At 36.3% G+C, this 14,633-nt stretch overlaps 1 protein-coding gene across 9 annotated transcripts in view; it reads left to right on the forward strand.

Annotated features, from left to right (window-relative positions):
• Window positions 1–14,633, forward strand: part of DEPDC5 (DEP domain containing 5, GATOR1 subcomplex subunit) — a 138,474-nt gene that overhangs the window by 22,797 nt on the left and 101,044 nt on the right. For all 9 annotated transcript variants that reach the window (XM_079149689.1, XM_079149692.1, XM_079149691.1 and 6 more), the window contains 4 exons: window positions 2,085–2,163; window positions 3,189–3,250; window positions 5,462–5,531; window positions 5,933–6,005. In XM_079149689.1, coding sequence (XP_079005815.1) covers window positions 2,085–2,163; window positions 3,189–3,250; window positions 5,462–5,531; window positions 5,933–6,005 — 284 coding nt within the window. The remainder of the gene's footprint in view (window positions 1–2,084; window positions 2,164–3,188; window positions 3,251–5,461; window positions 5,532–5,932; window positions 6,006–14,633) is intronic.

Raw genomic sequence — 14,633 nt, forward strand, 5'->3', positions numbered from 1 at the left:
TCTGTTTTAAAAAGAAACCAAACTGGGCTGGAGGTATAGCTTGGTGATAGAGTGCTTGCCTGGCATGTACATGGCCTTGGGTTTGATCTCCAGCACTGCAAAAAATAAAAATCAAAAGAGGAAGGGACTATTAGGAGCCATGTGAATGAAACAATAACTATCACTTTACAGTTTCAAAGTGAAGAGCACATTGAAAAATCAACAATTGTAAAATGCAGTGCTATGGTTGGAGTGTCTCCACCAAAACTCATGTTGAAGAAAAAATTTTTTGTGGGGGTACTAGGAATTGCTAAGTTGTTGAGGGTCATACTAAGTTGCTGAGGCTGGCCTTGAATTCGTAATTCTCCTGCCACAGCAAAAAAATACTTTTGATTATCAGAGCCTTAAATGTTTATTATAAAAAATTTAGATAATATATATTTCTGTTCATTTCTTCGAAGTATGTCATAATTTAAAAAAGTAAACAGATCTCAGGATGTAGCTCACTATTTGTTTAGCATGTGTGAGGCACTGGGTTTGATTCCTCGTACTACAAAAAACAAAGCAAAACTAGCAAAACCCAAAAAGAAACAAAATCCCTCATACCAGTCAATACCCAGAGATGATCAAAGTTGACATTTTGAAAGGTATATTTCTTCCCTGTCTTTGTGTTCTGTGTGTTAGAGAAGGAGAAAGAACTTATCAAATGCCTGTATGCCTCAGGGAGTATAGAAAGCCCCGAGAGTATGGTCTTTAAGATGCTTCTGTCTTTAAGAAGCAGGTCTCTAATACACTAAAGGAGTGTCACAGATTTATATTCTCCTTTCATATCAAGCTCCTTCAGAACTTCATGGAGGAGAAAAGGACTGGGCAAAGAGCCTTTGGTGGGATACACATGGCCAGAATGCCACTTATGCTTTTCCTTGAGGCAGTCTGGGCAAAGAGGAAGTACGATGTGAATTTTAATTTATTAGACCTGCAAATGACCATTTCGCATATTTTTGCCCAAGTTCTGTTTCCATGAGGTTTCTATGACTTTCCCAGGTGGATTCACTGCCCTTTCTGCTTCTTTTCTTTTTTTTTTTTTTTAGACATTTTTAAGAATATTTTTTTAGTTGTCAATGGACCTTTATTTTTCTATTTCTATGTGGTGCTGAGACTCAAACCCAGTGCCTCACACATGCTAGGCAAGCATTCTACCACTGAGCTACAAATCCAGCCCTCTGCTTTATTTCTTGTGTGAATGAATCTTCATGGATTGTTTGTACATGCTGCAATATTTTGCACATCCTCATCCTATGCTATAAATTCCAGAGGGTAGGGACTAAATCTTCTTACTGCCTATAATACAAGGCCTGGAGTAAAAGCTGAGTAATTATTTAAATGAAAGAAAGAAATGAAGCTTGCTTTTTAAAAAATGGTGTTGAGCTGGGTGTGGTGGTGAACACTTATTATCCCAGTGCCTGGGGAGGCTGAGACAGGAGTATCTGGAGTTCAAAACCAGCCTCTGCAACTTCGTGAGGTCCTAAGCAACTCAGCAAGACCTTATCTTTAAATAAAATATGAAAAAGGGCACTCTGGGTTCAATCCCCAGGTACTCCCCAAAAAAGGTGTTGAAAAACAAATTTTTTTTTTTTTTTTTTTTTGGGTGCTGAGGATCGAACCCAGGGCCTTGTGCTTACAAGGCAAGCACTCTACCAAGTGAGCTATCTCCCCAGCCCCTAAAATTTATAATAGGAAACCATTATATCCAGTAATAGGAAACATTTAGTGTGTAGTTCAATGTGTTAAATTTATTTACACTATTGTAAAGCAGATCTTCAGAACTATTTCATTTTGAAACACTAAAACTATACATCATTGCTTTTTTTTTTTTTTTTTTTTGCGCAGTACTGGGGATTGAACCCAGGGTGCTTTACCATTGAGCTGCATCCCCAGTCCTTTTTTATATTTTATTTGGAGACAGGGTTGTTCTGAGTTGTTGGCCTTAAACTTGGAATCCTGCCTTAGCCTCCTGAGTTGCTGGGATTCAGGCATGGGCCACTGTGCCTGACTACTTTATTATTTTCTAATGCAATTATTTGTTTTATTTTTTTCTGTTTTAGGTGGTGTTCCGTTCTACGTCGGCTATGGTTTACATATTTATTCAGATGAGCTGTGAAATGTGGGATTTTGATATTTATGGTAATGTTCCCTAAATGCTGATTGTAACTGCTACTCGATAGGATTTTCTCTAAGCTGGTATCATTTTACAGTAAGCTCTTGACACTCTTTAAAGATGTGTCCTGATGCTAAGATAGATAGACTATTTATAGAGAGATAAACTTTATGTATATCTGAAGTTGAGATACAAATTTTATATATATATAAAATCTTTATAAAAATATAAAGTTGAGATATAAAGGTTATGTATGTATATATATGTATATATATATATACACACACGTGTGTGTGTGTGTGTGTGTGTGTGTGTGTGTGTGTTTGTATATAGAGAGAGTCAGACAAACAATATGAATTCCAGGAAATGCATTATCTCAGATCTTGATTCTTTAAGTATATAGTGAAAAGTTATAAACAATTCCATGGTTAGCAACAAATACTTTTTTTGATATTTTATGTTTCTTTTTCTAGCACTTTTAGAAATAGCCAAATTTATTTCATTATATTAGAATTATGACATAATGAGTAGAGAACAATGAAAATGCTATGAGGTACAAATACTGTGTCCAACATACCAGCCTCATGGTACATGACATTCAAATTCATGTTTATCAAAATTACACATTGTTTGCTATGAGTTGACAAGGTCACCTATGCATAATAAGAACTACAGATGATAATTTGTGAATTCCCAGGGTCTACCAATTCATTTTCTAATATACTTTAAGCATCACAATGAGCATAATCATATTTGGAGGTTTGATTGTTCTCATTCTGAGGTATACTGTATTTGTCAATCATCTAGGCTTTTTTTCCAAACTAACATTTTACCTTGAAGCCATGACCTACAACTGAGGGAAACAGATATTAAATTTGGCTTGATAGAAAGTCTAGGATGCAACCTCTTTGTACTTCTGGCTTTTATGACCTTGTTTTAAGGTATAGCAGAGTCTGCCATTTTCCCTTTGGTTCCATTTCTGTTACTTTTTAGAGAAGAAATGAAAGCAAGAAATAAAATTAGTCCTCATCTTCTTATTGTTTATTTTTAGGGGATCTGTATTTTGAGAAAGCTGTGAATGGTTTCCTTGCTGATTTATTTACCAAGTGGAAGGTATGTTTCTTTTTTCACACTTAATCTCATTGGATAAACATTGCTCAATGCAGATTTTTAAAAAAATTTAGAGCATTATAATTATAGTAGTTGGGTTCATTTTAACAGAATCGTACATGGAAGGGATTTGATTTCAATCCATTCCCGTCCCCCTTTTTCCTCCCATCCCTCCTTTCCCTATTCCCCTTTCCCCTTCCTTTGTTCTACTTGTCTTCCTTTTGCTCCTTTATTATTATTATTATTATTATTTTTTTGTGTGGTTCTGGGGATCGAACCCAGGGCCTTGTACATGCGAGGCAAGCATGCTGCCAACTGAGCTATATCCCCAGCCTAGCTCCTTTATTCATTTTTTATTAGTACTTTCTACATATACATAAAGTTGAAATTCCCTTTGATACATATATAACATGATTTTTTAATTAATTTCATATTTCTTCCTCTTTCCCATCCTTCTTTCCTCCCTTTTGTTCTCCTTCTCTGTTCCCCTGATCTTTCCTATTATTTATGGTATCTAATCCCCTGCATCCCTCCCCTACTGCCTTCTTTCTCTGTTTTGCTCTAGCTTCCATATATGAGAGAAAACATTTGACCCTTGATTTTCTGCTGGCTTATATCACTTAGCATGGGTCAGGGATGTGGCTCAGTGGTAGTGTGCTGGGTTTAATCCTCAGCACCTCTAAAAAAAAGCAATTCTTATATCACTTATCTTCAAGATACTCTCCATTTTCATCAATTTACTGGCAGATGCCATTATTTCATTCTTCTTTATGGCTGAGTAAAACTTCATTGTGTATATCTACCACAACTTCTTAATCCGTTTGTCTACTAACAGGCATCTGGGCTGATTCCATAATTTGGCTATTGTGAACTGTGCTGCTGTAAACATTGAAATGCTTGTATTACTATAGTATGCAGACCCCTAAAGCTCAGGAAATAATACCAAGAATCAATAAGTGAGATGCCATTAAATTAAAAAGCTTCTTCACAGCAAAGGAAATGATTGAAAGTGTGAAGAGAGAGCCAGTAGAATAGGAAAATATCTTTGCCAGCTACTCCTCTGACGGGATTAGTATGCAGAATTTATAAAGAACTCAACTCAATGCCAAAAGAACAAATAACCCAGTCAATAAATGGGCAAAAGAACTAAACAGAAATTTCTCAAAAGAAGAAACACAAATGACCAATAAATAATATGAAAAAAATGTTGAACATCTCTAGCAATCAGGGAAATGCAAGTCAAAACTATACTAAGATTTTCTCACTCTAATCAGAATGGCAATTATTAAGAACACAAATGATAATAAATACGGGTGAGGATGTAAGGTACGCAGATACATTATTGGTGTACTGCAAATTAGTACAACCTCTCCGAAAAGCATTGTGGAGATTCCTCAATAAAATAGGAATGGAATCACCATATAACCCAGCTATCCCACTTCTTTATCTTTTACCCTGCATGAAACTCAACTCAAAGGGGATCAAAGACTTAGGCACTAGAACAGAGACCCTGCAACTACTAGAAGAAAAAGTAGACCCAAATCTTCACCATGTCAACCTAGGACCTGACTTCCTTAACAAGATCCCTAAAGCACAAGAAGTTAAATCAAGAATCAGTAAATGGGATGGACTCAAACTGAAAAGCTGCTCAGCTCTTCTTCTCCCTAGTCCCCACCCCCATTTAAAAGATAATTCATTTTTCTGGTAGTCCCCATTCCTCATGCTACAATGGTGATAGGATGTGGGAGTATTTTTGATCTTGAATCCAATACACTGGGTGCTATTCTTCTTCCCTAAACTGAAGTTCTAAGGAAATTAAAAAGAAAAAAACAAAACACTGTAAAACAAGTGCAAATATCATGAGCTTCAGATACCGGGATGGTTGATTTCATGCTAAATTAAGAACTGTAAGACAGGAACTTTCTCATTGGTGATTTGCAGTTTTCAAGCACTTTGTGCATTCCTGGGGATTTGAGTAACTTGCCTAAGGTCAGGTGTGGTAAGTTTTTAGAGCCAGGACTTGATCAGTCTTCTGACTCCCAGCAGTGCTCCATCTGTTCCCTGTACTATGCTTCCTACAATTACATGATGTTACACAATTCTGTGCACTATTGCTGAATCTCCTAAAACTGAGAGTATTATGTCCATGCAGGCTGCTACATTGTGAAGTAAATGAAATAAACTTGAGCCCTCTTATTCTCTACTTATGCTTAGGAGAAGAACTGCAGTCATGAAGTGACAGTGGTCCTGTTTTCTAGAACTTTCTATGATGCAAAATCTATTGGTGAGTGATGTTTTTTCTTCTTTAGTTTTTGTTTGTTATTTGGGACTATAATCTGTGTTGCCCAACTCAAACTCATGGGCTCAAGGGTTCGTTTTGCTTCAGCCTCCTAAGTAGTAACTGGGAATCCAGGTGCATACCACCTTACATGGTTATTTACAATCATCACCAGCTATTCTTTTTCATCTTTTTTGTATGAGAACAGGGTAAAATAGAAACGAGCACAGTGTATTAGTGTATGTAAGAAGTCTGTGGGTTGTAATTCATCATAAAGACCAACTTGATAGATACCCAATCACCTTTACATTTTTGTTATACAGATCTTCAGCTGAAAAGAGAAAGCTGTCAAAGCTGTGAATTTTTCTTTTCAATCTGATCTACATAGTACATTGGCTTTTTTTCAGATGAATTTCCTGAAATAAATCAAGCCTCAATTCGACAGGATCATAAAGGGCGATTCTATGAAGACTTTTACAAGTATGTTTGGGTAATTCTCTATGTATGGTTTGACTATTTTTTTTCTAACTTAAAATAATTAAATCAATTAACCTTTTTATTTTGAAATAATTTTAGATTTATGGAGAGATTGTGGATAGTACACTACAGAGAGTTCCTTTATAACCTCTACCTATTTTCTTTTGATGTTAAAACTTTATTTTGATGTTAGCCAAGTTTCATAGCCAAGTTTTATTTGCTAAAACAAGAAGATGAGCATTGAAACACTAGCATTAACTAAATTCAGAATTTTCAGATTTCAAAAGTTATATCACTCATGTACTTTTTTTGTTCTAGAATCCAATCCAACATACTGTGTTGTATTTAAACCTTTCAAAATTTTTATTATGAAAAAAATATACAGAATAAAAAGAGTGAATAATAGTATAACAAACCTACATCCCCAACACCTGAGTTTATCAAAGTGAATTGTAGATAACATTTTATTCCTATGCAGAACCTGAATAGGACATTTTCATATATAAAACAATATTATTATCACATTTCACAAAATCAGTAGTAATTCTATTCTGTTATCCACTATCTAGCGTATATTCAGATTTCCTTTGTTTTCTCCCAAAATAACTTATGTTTAGTTTATTTTCCCCTGCTCCCTACCCAATACTGGGGATTAAATCCAGGAGTGCTGTCCCACTGAGCTACATCCCCAACCCTTTATTTATTTATTTTAAAAATTTATTTATTTTAATTGTACACGATTTTATTTTGGGGTACAACGGTTGTTTCTCTGGTTGCACACGAAGTAGAGTTGCACCATTTCTGTAATCATACATGTATGTAGGGTAATGATGTTTGTCTCATTCTGTTATTTTTCCTTCCCCCCTCCCCCACCCCTCTTTTCCTCTCTACAATCCATCTATCTATTCTTGCCTCCTTCCCACCCCCCATTATGTATCATCATCCGCTTATCAGAGAGATCATTCGGCCTTTGGTTTTTGGGGATTGACTTACTTCACTTAGCATGATATTCTCCAACTGCATCCATTTACCTGCAAATGCCATAATTTTATTATTCTTTATGGCTGAGTAATATTCCATTGTAAATATATACCACAGTTTCTTTATCTGTTCATCAATTGAAGGGCATCTAGGTTGCCCTTCAATCTAGCTATTGTGAATTGAGCAGCTATGAACACTGATGTGGCTGCGTCACTGTAGTATGCTGATTTTAAGACCTTTGGGTGTAGGCAAAGGAGTGGGATAGCTGGGTTAAATGGTGGTTCCATTCCAAGTTTTCTGAGGAATCTCCACACTGCTTTCCAGAGTGGCTTCACTAATTTGCAACCCCACCAGCAATGTATGAGTGTACCTTTTTTCCTCCCCAGTCATTTTTATTTTTTATTTTGAGACAGCATCTTGCTAGGTTGTTTAGGGCCTCACTAAGTTGCTGAGACACACCTTGAACTTGCTATCCTGCCTCAGTGTCCCGAGCTGCTGGGGTTACAGGCAAGCATCACTGTGTCAGTTTTAACCATTGACTTGTTATTAGTTCCGTGGAACTGAGGAGCACTTGCCTACATGCTTGAAGCCTGACTTTAAGCCCCAGCCCTACAAAGAAAGAAAAAAAACAAACAAAATACTTTAATGTACATGTGTTCCATCCACTGGAATCCTGAAAAAAATGCTTATCCTTTAAACTTTTTTTTTTTTCCTCCTGCTACTAGTGATTGAATTTAGGACCTTGCACATGTTAGGTATTTCTCTACCACTGAGCTACATCCCAGGTCCTTTTTTTTTTTGGTACCTTGGGCGCTTAACCACTGAGCCAAATCCTCAGTTCTTTTTATTTATTATTTTGAGACAGGGTCTTGCTAAATCACTTAGGTCCTCAATAAATTGCTCAGGCTGGCTTTGAACTTGTGATCTTTCCGCCTCAGTCATCCGAGCTGCTGAGATTACAGGTGTGCGCCACTGTGCCTGGCTTTTATCCCTCTTCCTTTTTAGATTTTATTTTGAGACAAGCTCTTGCTAAATTGCCCAGGCTGGCCTCAAATTTGCAATCTTCCTGTCTAAGCCTCAGGTGTGTATCACTGTGTCTGACTTAAAATGCTTTTTCGAATCAGTTCAGGATTGGGGTGGTATGGATTTGCTTTTCTGGGTAGCTCCTGTGTTTACATATTGCTGGTCTTTACACAACAATTTGAGTAAGGATGTTTAGAATACCCCTTTTGGATTTTTGTGATTGCATGTGTATGCAATAACTTTTAACTTACTTATGTTTTCTATAAAGTAGAGCTTACAACTCAGGTACTCCAGGATATTTGTGCTCCAGGATATTTGGTCATGTCTAGAGATACTTCTTATTTCCTAAATGGATGGTGGGAAGAAGGTATGTAAAGCAACTGGTATCTATTGGTTAGAAACCAAGAATGTTTCTAAATGTCCCACAATGCAGAAGACAGTCCCTCACAGCAAAGAGCTATTTTACTCAAAATGTTAATGGTGCCTGCATAGAACTAGGAATGGAACCACTATATGACCCAGCTATCCCACTCCTTGGTATATATCTTGAAGAACTAGAATCAGCATACTATAGTAATACAGCCACTTCAAAGTTTATAGGAGCATAATTCATAATAGCCAAATTATGGAATCAATGTAGACACCCGTTAGTAGATGAATAGATTAAGATATTGTGGTATATATACACAATGGAGTTTTATTCGACCATAAAGAAGAATGGAATTAATGGCATTTACTGGTAAATGGATGGAAATGGAGAGCATCAGGCTAAGTGAAATAAGCCAGTCTTTGAACAAGGATAAACTCATGTGGAAGCTAGGAAATAAAGGAAATAAACAATAAAGGAAAGAATGAGGAGAGGATTGGGTATCATAAAGATAAAGGGAAGATCAGTAGAATAGAAGATGGGGAGGGAGAGGATGGATGGGAAAGGGGAAGAAATGCAGAAAAAAATTTTTTAAATCATGATATGTGCATATATAAATATACCACACAGAATTTCACTTTTATGTGTAAGTAGAAAGAACCAATAAAAAAAAAAATAGATAAATGAAAGGAAGATCAGTAGAGTAGACAAAGGAGAACAGGGAGGGAGGAAGAGTGAGAAAGTGAGATAACATGAACTTAAATTAAATTCCATGCATGTACAAATTTGTCAAGATACTCCCAACTACTATATAAAACTGTAGTACTCTAATTATAAAAAAAAAAGGTGCCTGCGTTGAGAAGCCCTGCTTTGAAGACTTGATTGGGTTTTAGTTGAACCTTTTTTAGTAAGATTGTCTCATTGTTGATGCTCTGTACCTCACATGTATCAAAGCAGGACAGAGATCATTCTGATGTCCCATTAGAGCCACTGAGTAAGGGGGCACTTTTATTTTTTTGTTTATGGTACAGGAAATTGAACCCAGGAGCATTTTGCCTTGGCGCTAAAGCCCCAGCCCTTTTAAGAAATTTTATTTTGAGACAGGATCTTGCCAAGTTGCCAAGGTTGGCCTCAAACTTGTAATCCTCCCTTCCTGAGTTGCTGGGATTACAGGCACATGCCCAGCTATTTTCATTTTATTTTTATTAAAATCTTTTTTATTTTTACAGACTGTAGATTCATACCATTCATATAATCATACATATACATAGGGTAATACTGTTTTATTCTACTATATTTCTGTCCTCCACCCACTTCCACCCCATTTTACTCTACACCTTCCAAAGTTCCTTCATTTTTCTCTTCCCCTTGTCACCCCCCCCTCTTTATATAATGTCATGTACTTATCAGAGAAAACATTTGGCCTTTGGTTTTTTTGGCCTTGGCCTCTTTTACTTAGCATGATATTTTCCAACTTCATCCATTAACCCGCAAATGCAATAATTTTATTCTTCTTTATGGCTAAGTAATATTCCATTGTGTATATATATCACAGTTTCTTCATCCATTTGTCAACTGAAGGGCATCTAGGTTGGTTCCACAATCTAGCTATTGTGAGTTGAGTTGCTACGAACATTGACGTGGCTGCATCATTGTAGTATGCTGATTTTAAGTCCTTTGGGTATAAACCAAAGAGTGGGATAGCTGGGTCAAATGATGGGTCCATTCCAAGGTTTCTGAGGAATCTGAGGAATCGCCAACTGCTCTCCAGAGTGGCTGCACCAATTTGCAACCCCACCAGCAATGTATAGAGTGTGCCTTTTCCCCCACATCCATGCCAACACTTCTTACTGCTTGTGTTCTTGATAATAGCCATTCTAATTGGAGTTAGATGAAATCTTAGGGTGGTTTTAATTTGCATTTCTCTAATTACTAGGGATAACGAGCACTTTTTCATATATTTGTTGATCACCTGTATATCTTCTGTGAAATGTCTACCCATTTCCTGATATTGTGATACCTCCTGCATCACTCTTCCTGCTCAGGATTGTTTTGGCTATTCTGGGTCTTTTGTTCCTCCAGATGAATTTCATGATTGCTTTTTCTGTTTCTATGAGAAATGTCATAGGGATTTTAATTGGAATTGTGTTAAATCTGTATAGCGCCTTTGGAAATATGACCATTTTGATAATATTAATTCTGCCTATCCAAGAACATGGGAGATCTTTCCTTCTTCTAAAGTCTTCTTCAGTTTTTTTCTTCAGTGTTTTGTAGTTTTCATTGTAGAGATCTTTCACCTCCTTGGTCAGATTGATTCCCAAGTATTTTATTTTTTTGATGCTATTGTGAATGGAGTGGTTTTCCTCATTTCCCTTTCAGATGTTTCATTGCTTGTGTATAAAAATGCTTTAGATTTATGTGTGTTGATTTTATAGCCTGCTGCTATTTTGCTGAGTTCATGAATGAGGGCTAGAAGTTTTCTGGAGGAGTTTTTTGGATCCTCTAAATATAGAATCGTGTCATCAGCAAATAGCGACAGCTTGAGTTCGTCTTTTCCTATTCGTATCCCTTTAATTTCTTTAGTCTGTCTAATTGCTCTGGCTAGTATTTCAAGAACTATGTTGAATAGAAGTGGTGAAAGAGGACATCCTGGTCTTGATCCCGTTTTTAAAGAGTTTTTCTCCATTAAGAATGATGTTGGCCATGGGCTTAGTATAAATAGCCTTTACAATGTTCAGGTATGTTCCTACCATCCCTATTTTTTCTAGTGTTTTGAGCATGAAGGGGTGTTCTATTTTGTCAAACACTTTTTCTGCGTCAGTTGAAATAACCATACGATTCTTATCCTTATGTCTATTGACATGATGGATTACATTTATTGATTTACGGATGTTAAACCATCATTGCCTTCCAGGGATGAACCCCACTTGATCATGGTGTACAATTTTCTTCGTATGTTTTTGGATATGGTTTGACAGTATTTTGTTAAGGATCTTTGCATCTATATTCATCAAGGAAATTGGTCTAAAATTTTCTTTCCTTGATGTGTCTTTGCCTGGTTTGGGTATGAGGGTGGTATTAGCTTCATAGAATGAGTTTGGTAGGGTACCCTCGTTTTCTATTTCCTGGAATACTTTGAGAAGTATTGGAATGAGATCTTCTTTGATGGTCTTGTAGAACTCAGCTGAGAATTCGTCTGGTCATGGGCTTTTCTTGGATAGGAGGTTTTTAATGGCTTCTTCTATTTCAGTGCTTGATATTGATCTGTTTAAATTTTGTATGTCTTCCTGGTTCAGTTTGGGAGGAGCATATGTCTCCAGAAATTTGTCAATGTCTTTGGTAGTTTCTATTGTGTTGGAATACAGATTTTCAAAGTAGCTTCTCATTATGTTCTGTATTCAGTGGTGTCTGTCGTGATATTTCCTTTTTCATCAGAAATTTTAGTAATTTGAGTTTTCTCTCTCCTTCTCTTTGTTAGTGTGGCTAAGGGTTTGTCAAATCATTTACTTTTTCAAAGAACCAACATTGGGCTGGGGATATGGCTCAGTTGGTAGAGTGCTTGCCTTGCAAGCACAAGGCCCTGGGTTCAGTTCCCAGTACTGCAAAAAAAAAGAATCAACTTTTTGTTTTGTCAAAATTTTGAATTGTTTCTTTTGTTTCAATTTCATTGATTTCAGCTGTGATTTTAATTACTTCCTGTCTTCTACTACTTTTGGTGTTGTTCTGTTCTTCTTTTTCTAGGGCTTTGAGCTGTAATGTTAGGTCATTTAGTTGTTGACTTTTCATTCTTTTCTGGAATGAGCTCCATGCAATGAATTTTCCTCTTAGTACTGCTTTCATAGTGTCCCAGAGATTTTGATATGTTGTATCGTCATTCTCATTGACCTCTAAGAATTTTTTTACTCCTCCCTTATGTTTTCTGTTATCCATGTTTCATTCAATAGCATATTATTTAGTCTCCAGGTGTTGGAGTACTTTCTGTTTTTTATTTTGTCATTGATTTCTCAGTCCATTATGATCTGATAGAACACAAGGCAGTATCTCTATTTTTTTGCATTTCCTAAGGGCTGCTTTGTGGCATAATATTTTTGAGAAGGTTCCATGTGCTGCTGAGAAGAAAGTGAATCCGCTCGTTAATGGATGGAATATTCTATATTTGTCTATGAAGTCTAAGTTATTGATTGTGTTATTGAGTTCTATGGTTTCTTCTTCTTCTTTTTTTTTTTTTGTTTGCAAGATCTATCTAGTGGTGATAGCGGTGTGTTAAAGTCACCCAGATTTATTGTGTTGTGGTCTGATTCCTGAAATTCAGAAGAATTTGTTTGATGTACATGGATGCACCATTGTTTGGGGCATAAATATTTACTATCGTTATGTCTTCCTGATTTATGTTTCCCTTATGCAGTACAAAATGTCCTTCTTTATCCCTTCTGACTAACTTTGGCTTGGAGTCCACTTTATCTGATATAAGGATTGAAACCCCTGCTTTTTTACTCTATGTGCGTGGTAGGTTTTTTTCCCATCCTTTCACCTTTAATCGTGGATGTCTTTTTCTATGAGATGAGTCTCTTGCAGGCAGCATATTATTGGGTCTTTCTTTTTAATCCATTCTGCCAGTCTGTGTCTTTTGATTGATGAGTTTAGGCCATTAATGTTCAGGGTTATTATTGAGATATGATTTGTATTCCCAGTCATTTGGGCTTATTTTTGGTTTTTAACTTGGCTCGGTTTTTCCTTTGAGTGGTTTTTCTATAAGGTAGTTCCTCCCTTTGCTTACCTACATTGTTGTTTTTCTTTTGCTCCTCATGGAATATTTTGTTTAGAACATTCTGTAGTGCAGGCTTTCTATTTGTAAATTCTTTTAACTTTCGTTTATCATGGAGGGATTTATTGCATCTTCAAATATGAAAGTTAGTTTTGCTGGGTATAGGATTCTTGGTTGGCAACCATGTTCTTTGAGAGCTTGAAATATGTTGTTCCAGGCCCTTCTAGCTTTTAGAGTCTGGGTTGAGAAGTCTGCTGCTATCCGTATTGGTTTCCCCCTCTATGTAATCTGATGCTTTTCTCTCGTGGCTTTCAAAATCCTATCTTTATTTCGAATGTGAGGCATTTTCAGTATAATGTGCCTTGGTGTGGATCTGTTGTGATTCTGTGCATTTGGTGTTCTGTAAGCCTCTTGTATTTGATTTTCCATTTCATCCTTCAGGTTTGGGAAATTTTCTGCTATTATTTCATTGAGCAGGTTGTTCATTCCTTTGGTTTGTTTCTCTGTGCCTTCCTCAATCCCAATAATTCTTCAATTTGGTCTTTTCATGATGTCCCATAGTTCTTGGAGATTCTGTTCCTGATTTCTTACCATCTTCTCTGTTTGGGCAACTTTATTTTCAAGATGAAATATTTTGTCTTCATTGTCTGAGGTTGTGTCTTCCAAGTGGTCTAATCTGTTGGTGATGCTTTCCATTGAGTTTTTTATTTGGTTCATCGTTTCCTTCATTTGAAGGATTTCCGTTTGGCTTTTTTTGAGAATCTCTACCTCTTTGTTCAAATGATCTTTTGCTTCCTGCAGTTGCTCTTTCTATTTCTTATTGGTATTATTCATTGCCTGCATTTGCTCTCTTATCTCATCCTTTGCTTTGCGAATCATCTTAATCGTGTAAAATCTGAAGTCCTTTTCTCACATTTCTTATACCATACTGTCATTGGATTTTATTAATATAGAATCTAGATTTGTTTGGATCATTTTCTTCCCTCGTTTTTTCATGTTGTTCATGTATCTTCCCCTCTAGCAGTGCAGATCTGGGATATTGCAGATTGTCCCCTATAGGCTTATAGTGGCCCTATAGGTTTCCAAAACCTTTTCTTTATGGGAGATCAATATTAACAGTGTCCAGTTCAGGCACTATGCAATCCTAGACCAAATAGCCCCTATGAGAACAATAACAAAATTGTCATAATAAACTGAATGAGTTCAATTATTATCTTTAGTATGACAAACAGATTTGCAATAAGGTCTGCAGTTTCTAACGGAGGATAAAGAGGATGCAGAAGCATGTAGGATGTAACTGTTAATGGGTTAAGAAAATAATATACAGAAGTTGTAGATAATAGAAAGGGTGAGAGTGTAATCAAAAGAAATTGGATGTTAGCATGACAAAATGGAGAAAGAGAGTCTGAGGGAACAGGTAAACAAAAGGAAAAGAGAGCCAAAAAAAGTATAGAAATAAAAACTTAAAATTGTTCAATAAGGAGAAGAAAGAAAA

The sequence above is a fragment of the Sciurus vulgaris genome, assembly GCF_902686455.1.
Source record: "Sciurus vulgaris genome assembly, chromosome: 8".
Lineage (NCBI taxonomy): Eukaryota > Metazoa > Chordata > Mammalia > Rodentia > Sciuridae > Sciurus > Sciurus vulgaris.